Consider the following 27,892-nt stretch of genomic DNA (forward strand, 5'->3'; position numbering starts at 1 on the left):
CTGTACCTGACTCTTGATAAGTTTCTTAGTTATTGTTATATTGTTGTGAAGAGGCACCATGTCCAAGGATTTAATTTAATTACAGCTTTAGAGGGTCCATATTCATCATAGAAGGTAGTGTGGTGGCAAGCAGACAGGCAGGATGGCACTGGAGCAGTAGCTGAGGGCTCACAATTAACCTGCAAGTTGGAGGTAGAGATACAAACACACATACATACAGAGTGAGTGAGGGTGAACGAGAGAGAGAGACAGAGCGAGCGAGCATGAGAGTGCACATAGACACTCAGTCAGAGACAGACACTTACAGGGCCTGGCGTAGGCTTTTAAAATGTTAAAGGCTACCCCAGAGTGACACTCCTCCAACAAGCCTGCACCTCCTAATTCTTCTCAAACAGTTCCAGCAACTGTAGATTAAACATTCAAATATATGAGCCTATGGATACTACCACAATAAGTCCTCCCTCCCCCTTCTTATTTTGAGACAGGGTCTCAGTTTGTAGCTCTGGCTGGCTTGGCGCTCACGATGTATACTGACCTCCAACTCACAGAGATCCACCTCCCTCTGCCTCCTAAGTGCTGGGATGAAGGTGTGTGTGCTACCACACTGGGCTGTACATCTTTCTAATTAATTAGTTAATTACATTTTAATTTAATTTACACACACAATGGGATATGTGTGGAGGTCACAGGGGAACTCGTAGGGCTTAGTTCTCTGCTTCTACCACATGCATTAGGAATGGGGTGTGTGTGTTGGCCTCAGATATGCTGGTCACCCACATCCCTGAGCCATCTTACTGTAATATACATCTTACATTTAATTTTTATGTTATCACACATAATGTGGCGTTTTTGTTTTATTTGTTTTTTCGAGATAGGGTTTCTCTATATAACTGTGTTGGCTGTTCTGAAACTCAATTTGTAGACCAGGCTGGTCTCAAACTCACAGAGATCTGCCTGCCTCTGCCTCCCAAGTGCTGGGATTAAGGGCATGCACCACTATAATACCCAGCCAGAATAATCTGTTTTAAAAAAATTGTTTTGAGACAGAGTCTCATGTAGCCTAGGCTAGTCTTGAATTAGTGACAGTCTTGTTTATACAGAGTTCTGCATGTATGTACACCTGCACACCAGAAGAGGGCACCAGATCTCATTGTAGATGGTTGTGAGCCACCAAGAAGGAGCTGGGAATTGAACTCAGGACTTCTGGAAGAGCAGCCAGTGCTCTTAACCTCTGAGCCATCTCTACAGCCCTCATATGGGGTTTTAATCTAACGTTCTTCTGCATCTATGAGATCATGATGTGTTTTAAAACTATGCTTAATGTGGCAAATTACATGAATTAAAATTTTTATATGTAGAATTGTCTTTGTATTTAAAGTTCACTTGGTCAAGATGTATGTACATTTGCATAACAACATCCATATTTACATAACATTTACATCTAAATATTACATGCATGTATAATGTGATGGATTTGGTTTTTAATTTGCTTTTCTTATGCTGTCATTATCAATTTTTTCTTGTAATGTTTTTCTCTTTTTGAGACAGTCTCATGTAACTCAGGCTGGCCCCAGACTTCAAGTTTAGCTGAAGCTGATCTTGAATCTTTCTTCTTTTACTTCCCAAGATGTAATTATTATAGGTATGTGCTACCATACCAGGCTGTAGATAATTTTTGTTTGTTTGTTTGTGCTAAGGATTCAGCATGGATCTTTGACTTGCTGGACAAGCTTTTAAACCCCTGACATGCATCCCTTTCCTCTTAAATTATTATTATTACTATAATTATTATTATCATCATTTTGTTTTTTTAAAGACAGGGATTCTCTGTGTAGCTCTGACTGTTCTGGAACTCACTGTGTAGACCAGGCTAGCCTCGAACTCACAGAGATCTGCCTGCCTTTGCCTCCTTAGTGCTGGGAGTAAAGGTTCTTGCCACCATCGCCCAGCCTTAAGATTTTCTTTACTGTGTAGGAGCATATTGTATGTCTGTATGTATGTGCACCTATGTATGTATGTATGTGTGTATGTGTGTACCTGCCCATGAAGGTCAGAAAAAGACACCAGATAGCCTAGAACTGGAGTTTCAGATGGTTGTGTGTCACCATGTAATGCTGGAAATCAACCCTGATCCTCTGGGAGACCAATAATACTTTTAACTGCTGAGTCATCTTTCCAGTCCCAATCAATCCTTTTTTAAACAATCTTTATTTTATTAATTATGCTGTAAATACCTGGACTTTAATGTTTTGTTTTGGGCTAAAACAAGATTGGTTAAATGTAGCTTCTGAAAACTATCTCTTCTGATCTCTTACATGTGAGTTCTTCTACTTTAACACTTGAATCTCAGGATTTCTTATTGTTATGCCTGTGTCCTGCCTATAAAACTATCATTATTAAAGAGATGCTGGAGGGATGGCTCAGCAGTCAGAAATGTCCTTCTAGAAGACCTGGGTCCAGTTCCTAGCACCCAGGTGGTGAGTCAACCACCTATAACTGTGGTTCCAGGGGATCTGAGCCCTCCTGTGGCCTCTGCAGGCACCAGGCATACATGTGGAACACAGATACACACAAAGGTGAAACACCATATGCATAAAAACAGCCCTCATTATTGTAAAGGTTATTATTAATAGCTGAGTCATCTGACATTTTGGTGTGAGTGTTCAACCTTGGGTTGCTGAGCAGTGTTTTGGATGTCTGCTTTTCTAATGCAGTCCTACTGTGTACATTTGTGCCTGACTTTTGATACCTCCCACTGGAAATATTAATGTCAGTATTCTTAAGATTTGTATTATGGTTTACTGCTTGTGAAATGTTATATACAAAAATGGTTTTGGATCCAACTACTTAAAATCTCCTTTGCCACTGACATTCTTCTTATGTACAAGCTTTTGTATAGACTGTCTTCATAGACAACCTCATCCTCTTTCCCTATACTTCATCTCTGTAACAGCTGTTACAGTCTTTTTATTTTTAAAAATTTTATGTCTGTGTACCACTGTGTGCCTGGTGCCCAAGGAGGCAAGAAGAGGATATTGGTTCCTAGAGGAACTGGAGTTACTGCCACTTGTGAGATGTCATATGGGTTTTGAGAAACAAACTTAGGTTCTCTGGAAGAGCAGTTCTTAATCACCATCTCTCCAGCCTTGTAATTGCATTAGTTACTTTTCTGTTGCTGTGATAAAACACTGTGATTGTGACCAAGGCAATTTATTCTTCTAGAGGGATAAGAGTCCATCATGGCATCGAACCAGGGCAGCAGGAACAGCTGAGAACTAAAATCTCAAACCACAAGTATAAGGAGAGAGAGTCAGTCAGTTAGCTAACTGGGAATGACTCATAGATTTTGGAACCTCAAAGACCACGCCCCATGACATACCCCTTCCATCAAGGCCTCACCCTTCAGGCTTACCCAAGCAGTTCTAACAACTGGGCACCAAGTACTCAAATACCTGAGGCTATGGAGACAGCTCATTCACCCACCACAGTGCTATTCCTCCATGTTTAAAGTCACATGTCTTCCCAATGCATGAGTGTAAACTTCAGACCTCATACTGTGAATTTCATTCTATTTTCCCACAAGGTTTTGTACATAGTGGGTGCTAAGTCAGTATTTATTGAATGAGTGACTCATTGGCGGTTCAGCTCTGGCTCACCCAGAACCATATAGCTTATTAACAAGTTGCAAAATTAGTTATGTGAAGTTCAGACATGTAGGGCATGTAGCCCTTGGTGGCCTCTGACTTTTCATGTAGCTGAGGATTACCCTGAGCTCATTCTAAGCATGTGCCATTTTGCCTGGCCCAGATCTTATTTTTGTTGGTTTAAGTTATATCTTTTCAGTCTTCCACTAGGCTCGAACCAAACTATTGTTCTACATACATATGCTAGTTTATACCATTTTAAATCCTGCCCACTCTCAAAACTTCCCCTTAATTGTGTTCCTTTTTACAGATTATTTTCTTATGGCTTCAGTACCCAGTACGTTTGTTGTTGTGGTAGAGGTGGTGGTGAGTGACCCTGGAGAGGCTAGATTGGGGAGGAACTACTAGATATGTCTGAAAGCCCAGCTGTATACTCTCAGTTATGCAGTTTCAATATTCATAAGAATTTGCAAGGGAAGAGTACTGTTACTCAAAGATACGCGGACAGCCTGATAGAAATCTTCAGTTTTATCATTTGGTTTGTGAAATCTAGATGTTAACCACAGGCATACAGAGAACCCTTTGAAACACTCCAAAGCCAGGCCTTCGGCAGCTGCCTGGTGTTCTTGGTCAGAGTGCTCCCTGTGCTGTTCTATTTTGAGCCAGTGCCATAGCTGAAGATGTGTCCTAGGCCAGGATCCCATAGAGAGGACAGCAGTGGGAAGTTCTATTTCTGTTCAGTAAAACTGACCCAAGTCAGATGCTAAATATGTAGTAGGCAGCTGGTTTCTCCTTTCTTCTGTACTTGGAACTCTTACTATGTATTTTTTTCTTTTCCTTTCTTCTTCTAGTATTCTAGTCAAGAAGAAAACCAGAGGAAGCCATTGCCCACTGCTGCCGCCCAGTGTTGTAAGTGAGAATTTGTCTCTAAACTAGTCTTTTAAAATTTTTAAAAATTATTTTAATTTTTATTATTTTTTTTCACAATTTATTCATTATATATCTCACTTGAAGCCCCCTCCCTCAGCACCCCTGTCCAACCCCCCTTTTCTCTTCCCCCCATCTCCTTCTCCTAGTCCACTGAAAGGGGGAGTTTTCCTCCTTTGCCATCTGCCCATAGCTTGTTAAGTCTCATCAGGACCGCTTGGATCCTCTTCCTCTGTGTCCCAGTTCTGGTGGTGCAGGCTGGTAGGATTTGCTCAAAGAGAAAGAGGCAGGGAGGATCTGGACTCTGAACTGGTCTTTTAAAAATTATTTATTACAATTTATTCACTTTGTATCCTGGCTGTAGCCCCATCCCTCATCTCCTTCCAGTCTCACCCTCCCTCCTCTTTCCCCCCTGTGTTCCTCCCCTAGTCCACTGATAGGTGAGGGCCTCCTCCACTACTAGCCTTTCAGGCCTCATCAGGACTGTCTCTGAACTGGTCGTAACTGCAGCTGTCTGTCCTCTCCATAAGTGAGGCTTGTTCTGCCTTGAGAAGAGCAGAGCTGTGTCCATGCAAGCTGTTCAGAGGCTCCCTCTCTGGGTGCAGATGGCCATGGCTGTTTACCCACGAGTTTCAGAAAGAGTTTTTTTGTTTTGAGTGCTGTGTATTTGCCTGCACTGGCTGACTCTTACCCTGGGGTATGATTTTTAGCCCTCTGCCATGTTTACCAGCTAGTATATTTTGGGTTCAGCTTGACAACCACTAGCTCTGTGAAAGCCTCCTGCTGTTTCCTGTTCGCAGTATACTTCACACGCTTCTCTTTTATGTTTTCATGTACCTTGTATGTGTACTAATCATATAATCTATCAGACATTAGAACCTGGCTCTACTTTATTGATACAGATACCTTTGGGGGCTTAGAATGGTTCTTAGTCTTGGAGGGTTTGCCTAATGGGCCTAAGACCCTGATTTGATCCCTAGTTTGATCCCTGCCAAAATGAAAGAGAAAGAGAGAAAGAGAGAAAGAGAAAAAGAAAGAAAGAAAGGGAGGAAGGAAGGAAGGAAGGAAGGAAGGAAGGAAGGAAGGAAGGAAGGAAGGAGAAACAAAAAGGTCTTTAGAAACCCTACAAAGTTTTAAAAGGCATTGTTTCATTTTGTATTTCTGATATCCAGCTTAATTTTTAGTGCACAGTAGACTTTAATAAAGTTGCATAAATGATTAACTAAAGAAGAAAACATGTCATTTCTTCTGAGATTACTTTGTCCAGGTCACAGATTCTCTCTGGGAATAAGTCATGAATTATTAGTTTATTGCTAACTTTCCTTCAGGTTCTTAAAAGACTTCTTGAGATATACTGAAGGGCCACCTTTGAGTTTTAGTGTTTCACCCTCTGATTGTGTGTGTATGTGTATGTGTGTTGTAATTTTCTTTGCTTCCATTTTCCTAAATCAGATGCCAAGTTGCATCACCCATAGCCTAAACTTGCCTGTGGTAGCAGTTATTATAACAATACTAGTAATAATAAGAAACATAGGCACACAGGTGTCCAACAGTCAAGCAATAGCAGTAGAAACACAGAAGTAACATTCGAAAAGTTACAATATGCAGATGCTCTTCTAAGAGCTTAATTGAGTTATTTGTTCTATTAAACTTATCTTCAAAGTAACCCTAAAACATAGATTCCACTGTTACCATATCTAAGATGAGGAAACTGATGCATGAAGAGATTGAATAATCTGCTATGAATCCCATAGAGTGTAAGCAGTGAAGTGAAGACTCAGACTGAGACAGTCTTAGTCCATGGCTCATGTCTTGAGTCATTGTGACACCACTTCCTCCTTAAAGTCAGAGGAAAACCTCCACCACAGTTTGTGCATGCTGTGATGCTTTCTTTCTTTCTTTTAATATATTTTTTTATTTTTAAATAATTTTATACATTCACTTATATCCCAGCTGTAGCCCTTGCCCTCTTTCTCTCCCAATCCTCCCCTCCCTCCCTCATCTCCTCCCTGCCCCGTTCCGAGTCCACTGAGAGGGGGTGTCCTCCTCTCCTTCCATCTGGCCCTAGCCTAGGATGGTTGCAATGTTTTTATCTGTGGCCTAGCAAGGCTGCTCCTCCCTCAGGGGGGAGGGGACGCTCATGAGTTCATGTCAGAAACAATTCCTGTCGCCTTTACTAGGGAACCCACTTGGATACTGAGCTACCATGGGCTATGTCTGAGCAGGGGTTGTAGGTTATATCCATGCATGGTCCTTGGTTGGATAAACAGTCTCATAGAAGACCCCTGTGCTCAGATATATTTGGACCTTTTGGGGCTCCTGTCCCCTCTAGGATATACTAATTCCTCCTTCCTTCATATAATTTCCTACACTCTGCCAAAGGCTTGGTTATGGGTCTCAGCATCTGCTTTGATACATTGTTAGGTAGAGTCTTTCAGGTGCCTTCTGTGGTTAGGCTACTGTCCTGTTTCTTGTTTTCTCCTATTTCCAATGTCCATCCCCTTTGTCTTTCTAGATGAGGATTGATCATCTTACCCCTGGACCTCTTTCTTGTTTATCTTCTTTAGGTGTATATATTTTAGTATGCTTATCCTATCTTATAGGTCTATATGAGTGAGTATATACCATGTGTGTCTTTCTGCTTTTGGGATACCTCACTCAGGATGATTTTTTTCTAGATCCCACCATTTGCCTTCAAAATTCCTTGTTTTTAATTGCTGAGTAGTATTCCATTGTGTAAAAGTACCACAATTTCTGTATCCATTCCTCCGTTGATAGACATCTGGGTTGTTTCCAGGTTCTGGCTATTACGAATAAAGCTGCTACAAACATGGTTGAGCAAATGTCCTTGTTGTATACTTGAACATCTTTTGGGTATATGCCTAGGAGTGGTATAGCTGGATCTTGAGGTAGCTATTCCTAATTGTCTGAGAAAGGGCCAGATTGATTTCCATAGTGGTTGTACCAGTTGACATTCCCACTAGCAATGGAGGAGGGTTCCCCTTTCTCCACAGCCTTTCCAGCATGCGTTATCTCTTGAGTTTTTGATCTTAGCCATTCTGATGGGTGTAAGGTGAAATCTCAGGGTCGTTTTGATTTGCATCTTTCTGATGGCTAGGGATGTTGAACATCTCCATATGTGTTTCTCTGCCATTCTATATTCTTCTGCAGAGAATTCTCTGTTTAGCTCCACACCCCATTTTTTAATTGGGTTACTTGAATTATTGCCTTTTAACTTTAGTTCTTTATATATTCCAGATATCAGCCCTCTGTCAGATGTTGGGTTGGTGAAGATCCTTTCCCAATTTGTCAGCTGTTCTAATGACAGTGTCTTTTGCTTTACAGAAGCTTTTCAGTTTCACGAGGTCCCACTTATTGATTGTTGCTCTTAGGGCCTGTGCTGATGGTGTTCTGTTCAGTAAGTTGTCTCCTGTGCCAATGAGTTCTAGGCTCTTCCCCACTTTTTCCTCTAACCGATTTAGAGTATCTGGTTTTATATTGAGGTCTTTGATCCACTTGGACTTTAGTTTTGTGCGGGGTGATAAATACTGATCGATTTTCATTTTTCTGCATATAGACATCCAGTCGGACCAGCACCATTTGTTGAAGATGCTGTCTTTTTTCCATTGAATGGTTTTGGCTTCTTTGTCAAAAATCAAGTATTAATAGTGTGTGGGTTTATTTCTGGGTCTTCTATTCTATTCCATTGATCCACCGTTCTGTTTCTATGCCAGTACCAAGCAGTTATTATTATTATTACTCTGTAGTACAGCTTGAGATCAGGGATGGAGATACCTCCAGAGGATCTGTTGTTGTACAGGATTGTTTTGGAAATTCTGGGTTTTTTGTTTCTCCATATGAAATTGAGAATTTTTCTTTCAAGGTCTGTAAAGAATTGTGTTGGTATTTTGATGGGACTTGCATTGAATCTGTAGATTGCTTTTGGCAGGATGGCCATTTTCACTATGTTAATCCTACTGATCCATGAGCACGGGAGATCTTTCCATCTTCTGATGTCTTTGATTTCTTTCTTCAGAGACTTGAAGTTTTTTTCAAACAGGTCTTTTACCTGCTTGGTTAGAGTCATCCCAAGATATTTTATGTTATTAGTGGCTATTGTGAAGGGTGTTGTTTCCCTGATTTCGTTCTCGGCCCTTTTGTCTTGGGTATACAGGAGGGCTTCTGATTTTTTTTTAGTTAATTTTGTATCCAGCCACTGAAGCCGGTGTTTATCAGCTGAAGGAATTCTCTGGTTGAGTTTTTGGGGTCATTTAGGTATACTATCATATCATTTGCGAATAGTGAAACTTTGACTTTTTCCTTTCCGATTTGTATTCCCTTGATCTCCCTTACTTGTCTTATTGCTCTAGCTAGAACTTCAAGTACTATGTTGAAGAGATATGGAGACAATGGGCAGCCTTGCCTTGTCCCTGATTTCAGTGGGATTGATTTAAGTTTCTCTCTGTTGAGTTTGATGTTGGCTATAGGTTTGCTGTATATTGCCTTTACTATATTTAGGTATGTTTCTTGTATCCCTGATCTCTCCAAGACTTTAAACATGAATGGGTGTTGGATTTTGTCAAATGCTTTTTTGGCATCTAGGGAGATGACCATGTGGTTTTTCCTCCTTCAGTTTGTTTATATGGTGGATCACATTGATGGATTTCCGTATATTGAACCACCCTTGCATGCCTGGGATGAAGCCTACTTGGTCATGGTGGATGATATTTTTTATGTGTTCTTGGATTCGGTTTGCAAGTATTTTATTGAGTATCTTTGTATCAATGTTCATAAGAGAGATCGGTCTGAAGTTCTCTCTTTTTTTTTTTTTTTTTGTTGGGTCTTTGTGTGGTTTAGCTATTAAGGTGACTGTGGCTTCATAGAATGAGTTTGGTAATGTTCCTTCTGTTTCTATTTTGTGGATTAGTTTGGAGAGAATTGGAGTTTGCACTTCTTTGAAGGTCTGATGGAATTCTGCACTGAAACCATCTGGCCCTGGGCGTTTTTTGGAAGGGAGGCTGTTGATGGCTGCTTCAATTTCCTTGGGGGATATAGGGCTGTTCAATCTTTCTACCTGATCTTGATTTAATTTTGGTAGCTGGAATCTGTCAAGAAAATTGTCCATTTCTTTTAGATTTTTGAACTTTGTGGCATATAGGTTTCTATAGTACGACCTAATGATTGTTTGTATTTCTTCATTGTCGGTAGTTATGTCCCCCTTTTCATTTCTGATTTTGCTGATTTGAATAGTTTCTCTCTGCCTTTTAGTTAGTTTGGCTAAGGGTTTGTCTATCTTGTTAATTTTCTCAAAGAACCAGCTTTTGGTTTCATTGATTCTTTGATTTGTTTTATTTGTTTCTAATTGATTGATTTCAGATCTGAGTTTTATTTCCAGCCGTCTGCTCCTCTTGGGTGTTTCTGCTTATTTTTTTTCTAGGGTTTTCAGTTGTGCCGTTAAGTTGTTTGTATGAGATGTTACAAATTTCTTCTTAAAGGCACGTAGTGCTATGAGTTTTCCTCTAAGTACTGCTTTCATTGTGTCCCATAAATTTGGGTATGTTGTGCCTTTATTTTCATTGAATTCTAGGAAGTCTTTAATTTCTTTATTTCATCTTTAACCTAGCTGTCATTGTAAAGTAAGTTGTTAAGTTTCCATGTGCATGTAGGCTTTTTGCTATTTCCATTGTTGTTGAGGTCCAGCTTTAGTCCATGGTGGTCAGATAGTATACAGGGGATTTTTTCAACCTTCTTGTATCTTTTGAGGCTTGCTTTGTGACCAACTATATGGTCTATTTTGGAGAATGTTCCATGAGGTGCTGAAAAGAATGTATACTCTTTTGATTTTGGGTGAAAAGTCCTGTAGACATCTATTAGGTCCATTTGAATTAGGACGTTTGTAAGTGCCTTTATTTCCCTGTTTGGCTTCTGTCTAGATGATCTGTCCCTTGGTGATAGTGGGGTGTTGAAGTCTCCCACTATTAAAGTGTTGGGGTCGATGTGTGATTTAAGTTTTAATAATGTTTCATTTACAAATGTAGGTGCTCTTGTATTTGGGGCATAGATGTTCAGAACTGTGATGTCTTCTTGGTGGATTTTTCCTTTGATGAGAATGTAGTGCCCCTCTATATCTTTTTTGATTAGTTTTGGTTGAAAGTCTGTTTTATTAGATATTAGGATAGCCACTTTTGCTTGTTTTTTTGGGTCCATTTGCTTGAAAAACAGTTTTCCAGCCTTTTACTCTGAGGTAGTGTTTATCTTTGTTGCGTAGGTGTGTTTTTTGGATGCAGCAGAATGTTGGATCCTGTTTACGCACCCATTCTGTTAGTCTGTGTCTTTTTATTGGAGAGTTGAGTCCATTGATGTTGATAGATAATAATGACCACTGAATGTTATTTCCTATTATTGTGGAGTGGGTGGTGTTACTGTGATTCATTGCTTGTTTTCTTTTGATTTTTGTTGGGAAATTATCTATAACCTATGTTTTCTTGGGTGTAGTTGTTTTCGTTGGATTGGAATTTTCCTTCTAGTATCTTTTGTAGGGCTGGTTTGCTGTTCAAATATTGCTTAAATTTAGTTTTGTCGTGGAATATTTTGTTTTCTCCATCTATGTCGATTGAAAGCTTTGCAGGGTATAGTAGTCTAGGTTGGCATCTGTGGTCCCTTAGAGCCTGCATGATATCTGCCCAGACCCTTCTAGCTTTCATAGTTTCTGATGAGAAGTCCAGTGTGATTCTGATAGGTCTACTTTTATATGTTACTTGGCCTTTTTCCCTTGCTGCGTTTAGTATCTTTTCTTTGTTCTGTAGATTAAGTTGTGATGCTTTCTTGATCTGCACTAAGGCTGGTGCAGATAAGCAAACCTACTTTTATTTATTTATTTATTTATTTATTTGCAAACCTACTTTTGATGTGATTTATTGCAACCTTTAGTTGTTGTTGCTATCTAGGATCAAATATTTAGGGTCATAGAAGGCAGGAAGAACCTGAATAGAATGATCAGGCTGTAAGTTTAAATCTAGAAGTCTTTTCTAAAACTCATTGCTCATGGTGTTCCTTTAGAGCATATCTTAGGTCCTTTTGTATGCTTGCCTCTATCATTCTTTGATTACTTTTTTGCCGACTACACATACGAATGTTCTAGGATCAGCTTCTTTTTCTTGCCTTAGTCTTAGAAGAGGCCATCCTCCATGAAGCCTGCCTGTTTTTATGGAAGGATTCTAGAACTAGTTCTAGGTCATTGCCAGGAGTGCTAGTGCTTCTGTCTCTTTGAATGTATAGAGCTAGGAAAGTACAGACAGGCACACTTGTGCACACATGCACAAACATGCACAAACCCATGCACGCACGCATACACACACACACACACACACACACTGTTTCCACACTAAATTGCCTTTGTATTCTTGGGGGCTGACAGAGGGATCCGTAATTAAGAGTGCTTGTTGATTGTTTAGATGATTAGAGTTCAGGTCCCAGCACCCATGTTGGACAGATCACAGCTATTAACTGCAGCTCCAGAGGATACAAACCATCTAGCACCTGTACTCCCTCTCTCTCTGTGCATTTGAATGCACACACACAATTTAAAAATAAATTCTTATTTATTTCCAAGCCTTTTAAAAACTTTTTGTTGATTCTTGGTGAATTTCACATCATGTACCTCAATCTTACTCATTCTCCACCCGTTTGTATCTGCCCTCCTCCCTTGTAACTTCCCCCTCAGATAAAATGGAGTGAGATAGAATTTAAAAAAATATCTTTTAGTAGAAGCTGTAGTGTGTCACACAGTCCACATATCTTTACTTGGAAATGTTTATTGCAGATCTAGAACTCCTCTCAGATATCCTGATGTTGGCCTGTGTTGTGGAGATCTGGTTCTAGCTTTGATTCTGCAGGACCAGCCCTTTCACACACTGTAGGATTTCACAAATGGGGTAGATGTTAGGGTGGGCCAGTTCAAAGCCCTAGATCCCCTGCCGGTTCTTTTGCACCCACACCACTAGGGCAAGCTGTCCAGTGCTGCAGCTAGCAAGGGCCAGGGCCAGTTCCCCAGCTCTCATGCCCTTAGGGCAGCTCTACTGTGCTGCCCAGCGGAGACACAGGGCCTGCTCTCCCAGGTGCTGCAGCTGGTAGGGGTAGGGCCAGCTCTCCTGCCTGCCACTGGCGGCAGAGGTGAGGAGGTGGAGAGGGCGTGTCCACCTCATGGCAGATGAGTGGTGGAGCCAGATGTCGTGTGTTCATGCACTTGGGACTGGCTCACCCACACCTTGCCACCAAGGTCAGCTTTACTGGCTGCCCAGAAAAAGCCCAGATCCCACTCTTCTGAGTTTTGCAGGGCCAGCTCTCCCAAAAAATACATTCTTAAAAATTTATTCTCAAAAAAAAAAAAAAAAAAATATTCTCAGTCACCACTACAGCATCATGCTACTTTCTTTCCTGAGCTATTTACCAGATTGGATTTATATATTTACATTAGATGCTCAATATACTTTCTTAAGAAATATTTCTCAGTTTGATTTGATAGCATGGTGCCTCTTGTATATGTTAACCTCAGAACATCGTGCTTATTTTATAGGGCATATCCACATGTCAGCCTTTTCATACTGGAATCCTTGTTTCTCAAATGGGAGAGGCTGAAATGGGCGGTCTCATCTGCATATTTTGTATAAATCGACTTAGCAATAGGCAGTAGAATTGTGAACTGTAGCTACAGGCTAAATGTCAGAAGTTTATGTAGAATAGTTTCTCTTACAAATGTGTCTAAGCCCCTCACATTATTCAACCCTGATAAAGATGCTTCCATGTATGTCTTGCCCTGGCATCCGCTAACACACTGTGGTGGTGCCATGCTTCCTGACTCACTTGGAGAGTCAGTAGTCTGTTACATTCAGTTTTTATACATATCTGCTTTGCCTACCCACTGGATTAATGACAATATTGCCAGCTATAATTTAGAAATGAATCAAAAGTGATTCAGCACCTGGAAGGATTTGATGGGCTAAGTGCTCATATATCCTGGTACAATGTTCCTAATCTGTAGGAAGTGTTCAAGGGAGCTAGGTGTGCAAGGAAGACTGTGTAGTTTTTGGTTGTTTTTTTTTTTTTTTTTTTTTTTTTTTTTTCAAGACAGTTTCTCTATGTAACAGAGTCTTGGCTGTCCTGGACTCAATTTGTAGACCAGGCTGGCCTCAAACTCAGAGTTTCACCTGCCTCTGCCTTCCAAGTGCTGGGACTAAAGGCGTGCACTACCACACTGGCAAATGGGTCATTTTTAAGTAACTTTTTGGGGATTCAGAAATATTTATGTGAAAAAAATTAAAGTATGATCTGAAAAGTATTAATATGATTCTAGTTATTTAAGAATACACATACACACACAAACAGATAAAAACTTCAGTGTGGCTTTAATAGTAGTTCTCAGTGGTAAATTGTAGTATTATTTTATTTTTAAATATTTACCTTACTATACAGTACTGCTTTTCAGGCTGGAAATGTAACTCAGTAGAATGGCTTTCCTAGCATGGATGAGTACCTAGGTTCTATCAACACTACACAAACAGACAAAACCCAACAGAATACTTTTTAAAGACCTGACAGTATGAAGGTAGACTTAGTTTACCTTAGACTTAGACTCCTTTAGTTTGGAGTTTTAGTTAGGTCAGAGTTGATTGTTGAGCTTGACACAGTTTACTTCAACAGTGCCAGTGACTCCTTGATTATAAGTTCTAAGGAGCTCTGAAGTAGGCGTTCCTTTATTGATAATACTCCCAAGGTTTTCCCCGATTTCTTGTGGGTGTAACAATGTTTTTGAAGTCTATGCAGGTCTGTTGGCAGTATGATCCCAAATGTAGTTTGAACATTGACATTATTCTTTAAGTTTTGAAATATTTTTGTTAAATGTGTGCAGGTGTGTGCCTGCCACAGCATGCATGTGGAGATCAGATGACAAGTTGTAGGAAATTCTCTTCTGACGCGGATCCTGGGATTGAACTTGGGTCTTCAAGCTTGGTGGAAGTTGCTTTTATCCGTGGACTTAGTTGCTTTTTTCTTGCTGAGATAAAACCAAGGCAACTCATAAAAGAAAGAGTTTAATTGGGTGTATAAACGCAGAGGGTTAGCATTTGTAGTGGTGGGCGGGGGCATGGAGGCTGAGGACTCAGGTCTTGAGCCCCAAGGAGAAGGCAGAGAGCACACTGAGAAGGGCAAGAAGCTTTGAAACCTCAGGCCTGCCTCAAGTGCTACACCTCCTCCAACACGGCCACACCTCCTAACCCTGACCAAACAGTCCCACCAACTGGGGACCAAATATTCAAACATATGACCCTCTGGGAGCTGTTCTTAGTCAAACCATCATGCCCCCTAAGCCAAATTGTCAGACCCAGGGTGAACTTCTGTTTGAGACACAGTCCACAGTTTGTATTTCATAGAGATTTTTCTGGTTATGTACAAAGTCTTGTACAATTGAATCAGTCTTTTAAATAGGGAAAGAGGGGATAATTTCATATATTAGTTTAAAATGTTTCTTGAAGTACAAACTTGTTCAGAATAGAGGGTGTGAATGATATCATGAGTAACAGCATGCAGGCATTCAGAAGCACTGTCAGTAATACACTGTGATTTTTGCCAAGCTTTAACACTTTAGTTACCTTAAGGATTTATTTTGCCATTGTGTCCATGTAAAATACTTCACCCTTCTTTATTTTCTTTATTTCAGGGTCCGCCATCGTCCTGGTATTTGTTGTTCTTAGGGAGCAGAAGTTAGTTACTGCTTTCCACTGCTGTTTCAGCTGTCAGTTTGTGTTATCTAATGTGCCATAGCTCTAGCCTACACCACATTCAAATGCTCCTCTTAAATCATCCCATTACTCTTGGTTCCTGTGTAAAGCTGTTCACTGTTGCCATACGGCCTGTCTAATTTCTAATGTTTACCCTGGAAATAGGTAGAGAAATGGGCTGTTCTGTGTATGTAACCAGTACCCCAGCTTATGAAGTATGCTGGTTGCCTCTCAAAGAGGGCCTTGCTTTCCCAGTGGATGGCAGTGGATTCTAGTAGCCCAGATAAGTTTGCCATCTCTTTCTGGTTCAGAATACTTTCCTATTCTGGGTCCACCCTGTCTCATAAGCAGTGAATCCAGTGGGTAATTTCTGAATCAAGGCTTGATTATACAGATATGCGATTATTATTCCAGCATTTTATGCCATAGGAGAGGATTTGGCACTTCCTGACTGACCATCAGGTCTAGTCACCTTACAAAGTTTGCTGATGTAAAGGAAGTTTGGCTTGCACTGAACATGTGGCCTGTTTTGAAGGTGATTTGGCCATCGCACCAATAACTGATCAGTGTGTGTGCATCTCTTGGAGACCTGTATTCTTGTTCTCTCAAATGGTGATGGCATTCTCTTAAAGCAAATAGGAGCCGAATCCATGATTATAATAGTGCCTGTTACTAGCGATCTAGAGCCCCTCACCATAAATTTTGAAGTAGAACTCAAAGTCTATTCTTCATAATCTTTATAGTGCCATGTTGTTGTCCCCCAGAAATGCTCTTCGAGACATTAGCATGGCCTGCCAGGAATTTCTTCCTTCCTAATGCTCTTCCTGCCTTCCTGTCTGCATCCCTCCTCCTCATCTCTTTTCCCTTCTCTCCCATTCTTTTCCTGACAGGCTCTTGCTGCGAAGCCCAAGTTTGCATTGAACTTTCCCTCCTCCAGCCTCACTGAGTGCTGGGGTTACAGGCATGTGTCTACTAGTATTTCTGGTATCTTTCCTTAACAATTTCCTTTGTTAAGATTTGGGAGGTAAATGCCAAAGATAATCCTGAGTTAAGGTATATTCCTCATACCTTAACTCCTGATGCCCAGATTTCTTTGAGACAACTGTCATCTTGGATTTAATTACAAGTATATGTATTGTGCTTAGGCCCCTGTTGGTAGGCTGTTTAGCCTCTATACTACCAGCTGGCTGCCTCATAAAAGAAATGTCGTGTTCCATAATTTCTCTGATTTTCTAGTTTGTATGTGTATGTATACACACCTGGGTGAGCCACAGGGCATGGTGGTGGTCAGTGGGAATTGTGGGAATTGATTTTTTTTTTAAACTTCCATTTTGTGGGTTCCAGGTAAACTCAGTTTGTCAGGCTTGGTGGCAGCAAGCACCTCTACTGGCTAAAACATCTCTCTTGCTCCTGTTTACTTATTTTGTAATTTTAAGTATATATATTGTGTGTTTGTGTGTGTGTGTGGTCTGTGCATGTGTTTGCACATGCAGGATCCTGTGTGTGTCTTTGTGGAAGCTACAGGTTGTCATCAGATGTCTTTCTCAGTTAATCTAGTTTGCTTTTTGAGACAGGATCTCTCGTTGAGTGTGGAGCCCACCAATTGGCTAGATTAGCTGGCCAGCAACCTTCTGGGTCCTGTGTGTCCACTCCCCAGCACGAGGGTGGCCGGTATGTAGACTGCCACACCTGGCTATTTACATGGGTACTAGATCTGAACTCCAGTCCCCGTGCTCGCGACAAGGACTTTCCTCACAGAGCCATTCTTCTAGCTCTTACACTCTATTTTTCTGCAGATATCAAGGTTAGAGAGTTTTGTTCAGTGCCTGATTTCAGGTCATCTGTGGTTTACGGTTATATAATATATTTGTGGTCTTGTCAGTTATAAATTCTTGGTGGCTCCTTTGCATGGTATTTTGAAGTGCCTGTGCCCCTCTTCCTATCCTAGGCTTCCCAACCATTGCCTTTTTCTTCATCACTTATCTCTAAGAAGTTACTGAACTAGGATCTACTGATCTAGGATCGACTGAACTAGGACCCTGGAATCTGTTTGACTCTAGATTCCATGTTCTTCCCAGTGAACCACCTAATATTGGCAGAAATTGTACACAGTATCTATCATGTATGTAAAACATACTTTTCTGATTTAGCTATTACCTCTTTTTTTACTCTCTCATTTTTCTCTTTTTTTTCCCTGTCTTCATACGTTTCTCTTTTATAAAAATTTCTTTTTTCCCATTTTACTAGAGTTTGTAAGGAGAATCAGAGACAAGACAGGCAAGCTGTAAAAATCTAGCAGCTGCTGGGGGAAAGGAGATTGAAAAGAAGTGGAAAGTCAGGCATTTTGAGTTAGTATTGAAGGTCTGCAAGCAGCTGCAGAGAGAGGTTAGGGTGTCTTCAGAGAAAAGGACAAGGTCCAGATATAAAGAGAAAAGAAAATGCCGTTGAGTTAGAACTCACAAACATCGGTAGGCTTATTAGAAGTAGTCTCAACTACTACAGCTGCTGTCTTTTTATCTATTTCAAGAAACAATTTATTAAAAAGTATGTATATTTTGTACAAAAATTTTAAACACTATAGGAATATAATAAACAGATTCTCTTCTGTATATTTACTCCTCAGCCCCTTGTGCCTCCTTGTCCCAGGCAAGCATCACTGCAGTCATTCATGACTTTTTACACTTGTCCAAATATATATGCATGCAGTATTTTCTCCCCATCTTTTGATTGGCTTCAGAATACCATATACTGTAGTGAAATGTCCACAGCCATCTTATATTTGATATTGGAATACTTCTTGATTAGTGTCATAGTTACCTTCAGCTGTCAGCTTGACATAAACTAGAGATACCTGGGAAGAGGGAAGCTCAGCTGAAGAATTGCTTCTATCATATTAGCCCATATGTATGTTGTCTGTGGGGCATTTTCTTGATTGTTAGTTGACATTGGAGGGACCAGTCCATTTTAGGCAATTCAGTGCCTAGAAATGAGCTGTATAAGAAAGATAGCCATTCACTGCCCACCTCCAGGTCTTACCCATCATCCTCATGATTATCAGGCAAATCCAGAAGCTAAAATGTGGTCAAGCGCCGTCTGAAACCTGTGCAGAGACTCCCTGCTTTGCTGTGGCCCGCCTTCTCCTCTAGTCTATCATAGCAGCAGTAAGGCAAACTAGGACAGGTAGTGGCCCATGGATTCTTAGCCGATTTTAAAGAGTTTATGGAAGCCCTAGGAAATAGAATGTTCATTTCTAGTTGCTTTTCACAATTGAGATCTGTTTCTGGACTTTTGGTCCTGAATTTAATGGGAAAGCTTCACCCCTTTTCCTAGAGTGACTTTGATACATTATGAGTTGAGAGTTTTTGGCAGTTTGTGTCTATAAAACGTGTCAGTTTCCTTACTAGTTTTGAATACTTGGTGATCATGTTTGGAGTTGTGAAAGGGTTTCTTTTCCCCCACCCCTCAAACATTCAAATTCTTTACTTTTTTAAATTTAATTTTTGTACACATTTAGTCTGTTTGCCTCTGTAACTGTCTGTCTGTCTGCGCCCGTGTGTGTGAGTCCATGTGTGTGTGTGTATTTCAGAAGAGAGCATGCAAGAGTCACCTTTCCTCATCTGGCCATCACACTAGATGGCCAGTGCCTTGGCTCGCTCACTGAGACCTCATTAGGCCAAGTTGTGGTTTTTGAAAACAAGTTTTTTTTTTTAAATAGAACACGTTTACTATTAAATCTTTTAATGATTCAGAAATGTATAATAGAGAGCAAAAATTATCTGTAAATATTCACTGTGTACTCTAAGATAACAACTGTTTGTTTTCCGCCTTTCTTCCCTTCTCTTTCTGCTGGGAATATAACAGTGGTTTGCGTGAATTAGACAAGCACTCGGTCACTGTTTTAAAAAAAAAAAGAGTGCACGATACAGGTTACCACAAGTAGCATGCCCACACAGATATAGTTTGATGAAGTTTAAAATTTTCATGTATTAGGTTTTGTGTGTGCCCAGTTTCGTAGGTGGAGGCCAGAGCTCAGCTTGTGGGAGTCAGTTCTCTCCTGCCAATGTGTGTGTCTTGCCCAGGTCTTCAGCCTTAGTAACAAGTGCCTTTACCCGCTGAGCCATCTCTCTAGCCGTCATGAAATTTTTGTACTTACAGAACAAAAACAAGTTATAAATCTTTTCAGATAGATTGGTGGAAACATCCTAGTGAAGAAGGGAAGTATCTGTGTAGGTTTCAGATTGTGTCTGGTGATATTTTAGCTTTGAGTTTGTGGAAGCTAGTGGTCTGTTAATACAGTCCCAAAAGGATTGGCCTGGTAGTCATGAGGATGCTAGAGGTACGTAGTGAATGGCTATTAAGGGACTTGTCCTGGTTTCATTCTGTTGCTGTGATAACGTGGGGAAGGAAGAGGTTTTCTTACCTTACACTTTTAGGGCACAGTCCATTGAGGAAAGTAAGGACAGGCACTCTATGCCAAGCAGGTGGAAGAGTTCTGCTTGCTGATTTGTGCTCAGCTAGCTTTCTTATATAGGCCAGAACTTCCTGCCTAGGGGTGGTACCACCCACAATAGGCTGGTCTCTCCTACATCAATCTGTAGTCAAGATTTTGCCCCACAGACTGCCCCAGCCAATCAGAAGGAAGTCCTTCATTTGAGGGTCTCTCTTCCCAAGTGACTCCAGGTTGTGTCCAGTTGACTGTAAGAATTAGCCAGGACAGGGTACATGGCTGTGGATCTGTCGCTTTGTAGTCTTATACCACTATGACGTTGGGATCACTTATAGAGTCTTTAATACAGGGGGGATTCCCCCCTCCTTAACTTCCACATACACAATAGCATTGCACTGTAAACATTTACTAAAAAATAAAACAACAAAGACCTTATTGTTTTTAAACATTCTCTTTTATTTCCTGAGTGACAGGATATTTTCCCCCATGCAAGGGTAAAGCCATAGTCTTTGATTTCCTAGTGTTGGTGTCTGATATTTTAGGTGCTGAGAAATGATACTTGGTGGTCTGCTTCCAAAGGACCTCACCCCATTTGGGTTTTAGGAAAAGACTACTTGGCCTTTCTGAGAGGCATGATTTGAGTACTTGCTGAAAGGTGGCTTGGAGGGGCTTGAGAGATGGCCCAGTGGTTAAGAGAATGGCTGCTCTTCCAGAGGACCCAGGTTTGATTTCCAGCATCCACATGGCAACTCATAGACATCTATCACATGAGTCCTAAATAACCCAATGCCTTCTTCTGGCTTCTGTTGGTACCAGACACACACACACACACACACATAGGCAAAGCACTCATATATGTAAAACTAAAATTTTAAAGGGTGGTTTGGATTAGAAATTAATTTTCATCAGAAATTGTGGGTTCCTAGGATGCTTCCATAGTTAAGACTGGTGACTTCTATTTGGGCAACTGAGACAAGAAGTTGACAGTACATAGAGCTTTGCAAGGTAATTTATAAACTTTTGCAAGGTAATTTATAAGCATTGGACTTCTCCTGCTTTGTCTTAGTGATAATGATGACTTTCATACACCTAACAAAATAACTATCACATCTTTTCTTGTTTCTTTTGGGTAACCTGATTTCACAGCCTAGCATTACATAAAAAGAACCCAAAACCTTGAGTTCAAAGGATCTTCTCTCATTGATTTTTCTCCTCCTCAAAGGCTTCTAGTAAGTAGATAAAAGAGTTCGGTGGTGGGAGGCAAGAAGGAATTAATGGGAGGATGATGATGGGATCAAAAGTTGCATGTACCAATGGCTGCTCAAGTAAGAAGAGTGCACAGATGCGGCTGCTTGACTGTGCTGTTTATGACTATCCCCAGTAACTGCATGGTAACACCTGGGTGTAGACAAAACAGGCCTGAGGGGCTAACGGGTAAGCCACAAGAATGACAGCAAGTTTGTTCTACAAAGTTTTCCAAAGCCAGGAGTGGTGGCACATGCTTGTAATACTAGTGTTTGGGAGGTTGAAAGAAGCAATAGCCTATTAGCCTCAGATGTTCAAAGCCAGCGTGGGCGATATGAAGGTGAGATTCTATCAAATAATGAAGAGAAAAAGAAAAACCTGAGAGCTTTCTAGAGTGGAGTTTAAAACAACTCATTCCTTTTCCTCCTACCTGCCCTCTTCTTTAAAAATTGTCTTCAGTGCTGAGGATAGAGCCTAGAGCTTTGCACATGCTGGAGGAATACTGGACCCCTGAGCAACACCCCCAGCTTAGAACTTTTTTATTTTATTGGATTGGATTTTATGTAACCCAGACTTGGCCTTAATTCACTGTGTAGGCAAAGATGAACTTGAATTCCTGATCCTGATGCTTCCATCTCCCAGTGTTGGGATTATAGGAATGTACCTTCATGCCTAGCTAGAAATAACTTGAAAATAGAATATCTTTTAATTCATTCTTTGACAGTTTCATAAATATAATCAATACAGTTTGGTCATATGTACCCCCAGCTGTCTTTTCCCACTTTTCCAGGAAACCCCAGCTCCCATGTTCCACTCTTTCCAGAAACCTCCAATCCCTCCCTCCTACGCCTTCCCAAGAAACCTCTAACATATCCTCCAGCTCATTCACATCCTCTCTTTTAAAACATTTAATAACCCACTAAGTTCAGTCAGTGCTGCCTGTTGAAATTTTGATTGATTTTTGTCTTGATCTTAGGTGGGTAATTAATAGCTGTGTGATTCTTGGGTACAGTGGGCTATGTCATATCCCAAAGAAAGCATTTCAAAGCACTCCTCCCCATTCTCTTACATTCTTTCAGCCTCTCTTCTGAGATGTTCCCTGAGCATTGTATTGGTAGGATATGCAGACATCAGGTAGGGCTGAGCACTTGATCGACTCTTCTTTTAATACTCTGAACAGTGAATGGTGTTAACTGCTGACCATTGAAGAGAGAAGTCGCTCTGGCGCTAATCTATGGGTCTAGGCATAAGTATTCAGAAGGCTGTTTGACAACATGCTTAGCAAACAGTATAGGTTCCTCCCCAGGACTGTGACATCCTAAGCCATGGGCTTTTGAGCAGGTTTACAGCACCAGGCCTCAATTAGTTCTAGTGGAAGAGGCCTCAAATCCAATCCAAAGCAGTTGGTTACTACCCCCATAATCTTTGTGCCACTATTGTGCCAGCGATTATGTCTTGCCTGGCAGGTTGGTATTGTAGCTTCCAGGATTGGTTGGCAGAATACCATTGGTATTTTTCTTTCCTGTCAGGCAGCTCAGTCCCTCTTAGACTATGAAAGCTAGTCAGCAGGAAGGAAGTTTTCATGTCAGTTCCAGCTTGATTTCTCTGTGTCCTGCAGGTGTTGTGTCTTCAGCACTAGGATCTTTTAACATCTAGTCCCAGTGGGTAACCAAGAGCGATGACACCAGCTTGTGTTGCTCTCTGCATCCCTGGGGTCTTTACTACCAAGAACGTGTCGGGAGGGATCCCATACCTGGTCCCGAGATTTTTCCTTTAATAACTCATGTCTTCTGGGGTTTGAAATTACTGTTCCCCTTTAGGATATCTGTGTTCAAACTCCTATATTTCAAATTATACTTTAATTAGCTTACAAAGTAGTAGGCTTCCAAAGGGGTTTCTTATATAGCCTTTATTTTGATTAACCAATTCCTCATCCCTTTCTCCCGCCTTGTCCCAATTGCCACCTTTATTCCAGTGTTCTGTCCTCTGCTTTCATATATATGTAGAAATGATGTTTGAAAGAATTAGTTGAAATATGTTGATTAAATGGAAAGATTTTTCCCAGTGGGGTAACATGAAGTGTGAGGAAGACCCAGACTATTAAAAGACATAGTGACTGAGAGGGGTAGAGTGGCGCTGGAGCTCTGCAGCAGGCTGCTGGTGGAGATCAGCGCCTTGCTGGACAGGACTAAGAAGTTCATGACTGCCTTGGTTTGACCATCACTTAGGAGACTGTTTACTCAAGACACCTAGTATCAGGCTTGGGATATAACTCAGTTGGTAGAGGGTTTGCCTAGCACACACAGAACCCTGGGTTTGCCTCCCCAGCAGCTGTGTAAGTGCTGTAGTGGTACCCAATTGAAGGAGGAGAATCAGTAGTTCAAGGTTGTCCTCAGATATATAGAGAGCTACGTGAGACCTTGTCTAAACAAACAGACCCCCCAAAACCCACTTAATCCCCTTTTCACTACTCCTTTCTCTGCCTGAAGTCTGTTGTACCCATTTAGAGTCCTGGAGGCTGTGGTTGTTGAAATGCACGACCTGTTTGTTTGCGTGCTGCTGTCAGAAAAGTCAGCCTGTGACTGATGACTTTCTCGCCTTGGACCACACCCATAATCCCAGGAAATAGAATTAGATGGCCAACTAGTCTGTAGCTTGCAACTTCCTCCTCCTCATCAGTTCTCTCCCCCCTCATTCCTTTTTAATTTCTATAATTTTGTTATTTCATACATGTACACCATGTATTTTGGTCCTCTTTCTCCAGTCTCTCCTTTTTCCTTTCTACCTCTACCAGCCATTCCTCCTCCCAATTTTTTCCCTTATTTCCTCCTTTAGGTTGGTTTATTGTCCCACCAAGTTTAATCACAGCTGTCAGTGTGATGAGTTTGAGACTAATCATCAGAGCTTGATAGGGTCACCTGTGGGTACACACCTGGATTCTATGCTTCCGCTTCTACCATTTTTTACTTTCACGTGAGGCTCCTATTTTGATTCTTTCATGAAGGCATCCTGGTCTTTCTGGTGTTGTGTGGGTGGCCCGTTCTTGCTTACCAAATACTCTGTTACCCTCTACTTGATTTTCTTTTTACCTTGCAGCCCTGGCTGGCTTGTAACTTGACATATAGAACACTTGGCATTGAACCTACAGAGTTCCATCAAATCTGCCACTTGAGAATTACGATTAAAGACATCTGCCACCAGGCCTGGCCTCATCAAAAATATTTTCTTTTAATATTTAATATATTTTAAAATTAAGATACGATTATATAATTTTCCTCTTTCCTTTCTTTCTGCAACACCCTTTCATGTACTCCCCACTCTTTCTCAACTCTTGGCCTCTTTTTCTCTAATTGTTATTGGGTACATACATGCATAAACATACCCTGCTGATTCTACTTAGTGTTGCTTGTATGTATGTGACTTGGAGGCTGACTTCTTGGAATTGAATAACTAATTAGGAGTTCATCCCTGGGCAGGACTAATTCTTTCTCAGCAGTCCTTAGTTGCCTGTAGTTCTTTATCTAGAAGTAGGGCCTCTTCTGAAATAGCATGTCTGTTGGTGTTGCAAATGTTCACATCCTGTTTAGACAGCCATATTGTTGAGGCATTGTGGTATAGCTTTCCTGCCATTTCTGGGAGACACATTCTCACAGTGGACTTGCTGGGCTATTGCCTCTTACAGTCTTCCATCACCTCTTCCGCAGTGTCCCTGGAACCTTAGGAATTGTGTTGTAAATGTATTCATTGGGTCTGGGCACTCCACAATCAGTTGTTCTCTACGTTTTGACCAGTTGTGGTTTTCTGTAATGGTCTCTGCTGGAAAGGGAAGCTTCTTTGATAAGGGTTGTGCTACACTCACCAGAGAGTCCAAGGATTCCATAGAACACAGGAATGCCGCTGGCTTCGTGAAGTGGTGGTAGAAGGCTCTCCTCTAAAATTCATGATCTCACTAGCTCTGGGAAGTTGGGCAGGTTTCCAACAGAAATAGCCTCTATTGTTTTGGGAGTCTCTTAAACTACCAACAAAAGTTAGTGGGAAAGAAAGTATCAGTCACTCAGTAGCTTCTGTCCGCAGTCCAGGACTAGGACTCCCAGAAGGAGACGATGTAGTAGTTACGGGCTCTTTAGAATGCAGAGTGATATTATTTTAGGGCAGTGCAGTGCAGGCTGTCCAGAGACTTGTGTTAATAAGAGGGGTGATGAGTTTCACAGTGTACATGTATTGCAGTGGAAGCAGCTCACAGGATGCTGACTATAGGTGGTGCAAACCAAGAGGAGGAGAGACTGTAACAGTGTGGTTTGGCTGATAAAAATAATGTTAATTGTAGTCTTCTGACTCATTTATTTATTTATATTCTATCTCTTCCAAAAGAAATTGGAGGAGGATAATTGCAGTCATTGTGTTAACTTATTATGTTCTATTATAATGCCACACAGTTATGCTTATTAAAAATGTCAGTTTAATGTATCAATTTGACTTGATGACAATAGGTCAGTGTCTTTTCCTGGTATGTGTTATAGGTACATTAAGTATAATTATTTCCATAAATGTTATCTGATGGCTTTATAGATTTTTTGATATAGAGTGATAAGTGAAGTGAATTTGATAGAATGCAATTAACAGAATAATTGCAAATATAAACAATTGACAGACTTGCTCACTACAGAAGCAGTTATTGGGTGGTATCTTGCCCAAGAGGTGTGAAAGGGAACTTAAGTATAGAGAGAAAGGGACATGCAAGCTGCAATGTGACAAATGAGCTGTAAAGGTAAATTGTTGGTATTGAGTGAGGCCAGAGGAAGATAATTCAGACTGGGGATAGTTAAGTAAAGCTTTTCAAAGATCACAGAGCATTGCACACAAGTATAGACAATGTCACAAAACAAATGTTTGGTTTACTGAATTCGTATAAGGTAGAAAACAAGTGAATTTTGTCACCCACCTCAGAGAGCTCACTAGTGTCCTCTTCACGGCCATAGCCCTGTCCTTTCTAACAACTACTACTATTTGGGCTTTTCTGGTGACTTCTTTGCTTTTCTTTGTGTGTACATCTCTAAACATTAGCATTTACTTCAGCGTGTTTATTGTTCTTTTTAGTTCATTATATAATCATTAAAAATATTTGGAAGCAGGGTTTTGGTGTGTAACCTAGATTGTCCTGGAGCTTGAGATCCTCTGCCACAGTCTTGTGAGTGCCGGTGATCCAGGTGTGTGCTGCCACGCCCAGCCTCTTAGACTTCTTTCATCTGTGAGGCTCTCCCACCTCTAGGTTTTTTTCCTTGAAGTTTGTTTGTTGAGGATATCAGGCTATTTAATGACATGGTTTTTTTTGACATAGAATGTGTCCTACATTCTAGATTTTGCTTAGTATGTTCCAACATACTCTGCTCTCCTCTATTTCTTTTAATTGGTAGTTGGGTCCAGAAGGTTGATATTTAAGTATGTTGTATTCTGTAGTTAAACCATGTTATAATTTTTTAAAAAACTTTGTTCCTATTGGTGGACATTTGGCTTGCTTCTATATTTTTTTGTTACCAAATAAAATGTAATGAGAAATGTGATGCAAATATATTTTTGTTAGAATATGCAAATAGGTCTTCTTCTCCTATTCTGTATTTTTTTGTGTGTGCATGTATGTATAGAGATTGACATCAGATGCCTTCCTCAATTGCTCATTACCTTATTTTTAATATCTATTTTCATGAGTTCTTTGGAAATTTTGTATGGTGTATTTTGATCATATTCATACTTCTTCCCTCAATTTTCCCCAGATCCAGACCCTCTTCCTACCCCACTGCCTCTCTAGTACTGACGTTACAGGTACTCCACTAACCTAGCTTTCTCTCTCTCTCTCTCTCTCTCTCTCTCTCTCTCTCTCTCTCTCTCTCTGGGTGTATTTGATGAGTTTGTATATGTGAGTACAGGTGTGTGCACCTTGTTTTGAGACAGAATTTCTGGTTATATCACCACTGCATATGCCAGGCTAGCTGGCCTGCCAATTCCCTAGAGTTCTCCTTTTTCTGCCTCCCATCTCACCGTAGGAGTGCTGGGATTGCAGATGTGTGCTGCTGTGCTTGGCGTTACATGGGTTCTGATGATCCACATGCAGGTCCTCACATATTTATATGGCAAGTACTTTACCACAAAGCCATCATTCCAGGTTCCAGCTTAGAAAAAAAAAAAAAAAAAAAAAGTAAGTTCTAGGGAATCAAACTCTGGTCTGCAAGCTTGCATTGTAAGCACATTATCAGCTGAGCTATTACCCTGGCCCTCGTAGTCTGTATTCTTGGATCTTTTGTTTTATTGCCCTTACTTAGTGTGTGATTATTTGTTTAATATTTTTCTTCTCTAGGTCATAATTTGCATGAATATGGAAATGTTTATGTATCTAAGTAACTATACTCAGCAAATATTCATTAAATAAGCATATTGATATACATAAAATTATATTTTGTTAGGTATTATCAATTACACTTGGAATTTTTATAAGATTTATTTCTGTTCCTTTTACTTTTTCAGTCTAGCCACACTGGCTCCTGTAGTGGTTGAGTCCCTTCTTCTCAGTTCTTTCCTTCTATGTATGTTCTGTTTTGTATTGTGTTTTTATTTTTATCTTGAGGATTGAATTAGGCTCTAAAGATAGGCAGGCTCTGTTAAAAGAGCCACACTCCCGTTCCTTATGCACATTTTTTTTTAATGTTTGAGACAATTTCTCACTCTGTAGGTTGGCCTTGGACACACAGAAATCTTTACGTTTCAGTTTCCCCAGTGCCAGATTCCAGGTGTGACCCACCATGCCTTGTTTATGCGTATGTGGAGGTAATTGCATTTGAGATTCTGTTCTAGGTGCTGAG

General features: G+C 40.6%; 1 protein-coding gene across 7 annotated transcripts in view; it reads left to right on the forward strand.

The window, feature by feature from the left end:
• Unc13b (unc-13 homolog B) overlaps nucleotides 1–27,892 on the forward strand; it is a 209,801-nt gene that overhangs the window by 58,304 nt on the left and 123,605 nt on the right. For all 7 annotated transcript variants that reach the window (XM_060378463.1, XM_060378471.1, XM_060378444.1 and 4 more), the window contains exon 7: nucleotides 4,496–4,553. In XM_060378463.1, the coding sequence (XP_060234446.1) occupies nucleotides 4,496–4,553 (58 nt within the window). The remainder of the gene's footprint in view (nucleotides 1–4,495; nucleotides 4,554–27,892) is intronic.

The sequence above is a fragment of the Meriones unguiculatus genome, chromosome 1, assembly GCF_030254825.1.
Source record: "Meriones unguiculatus strain TT.TT164.6M chromosome 1, Bangor_MerUng_6.1, whole genome shotgun sequence".
Taxonomy (NCBI): domain Eukaryota; kingdom Metazoa; phylum Chordata; class Mammalia; order Rodentia; family Muridae; genus Meriones; species Meriones unguiculatus.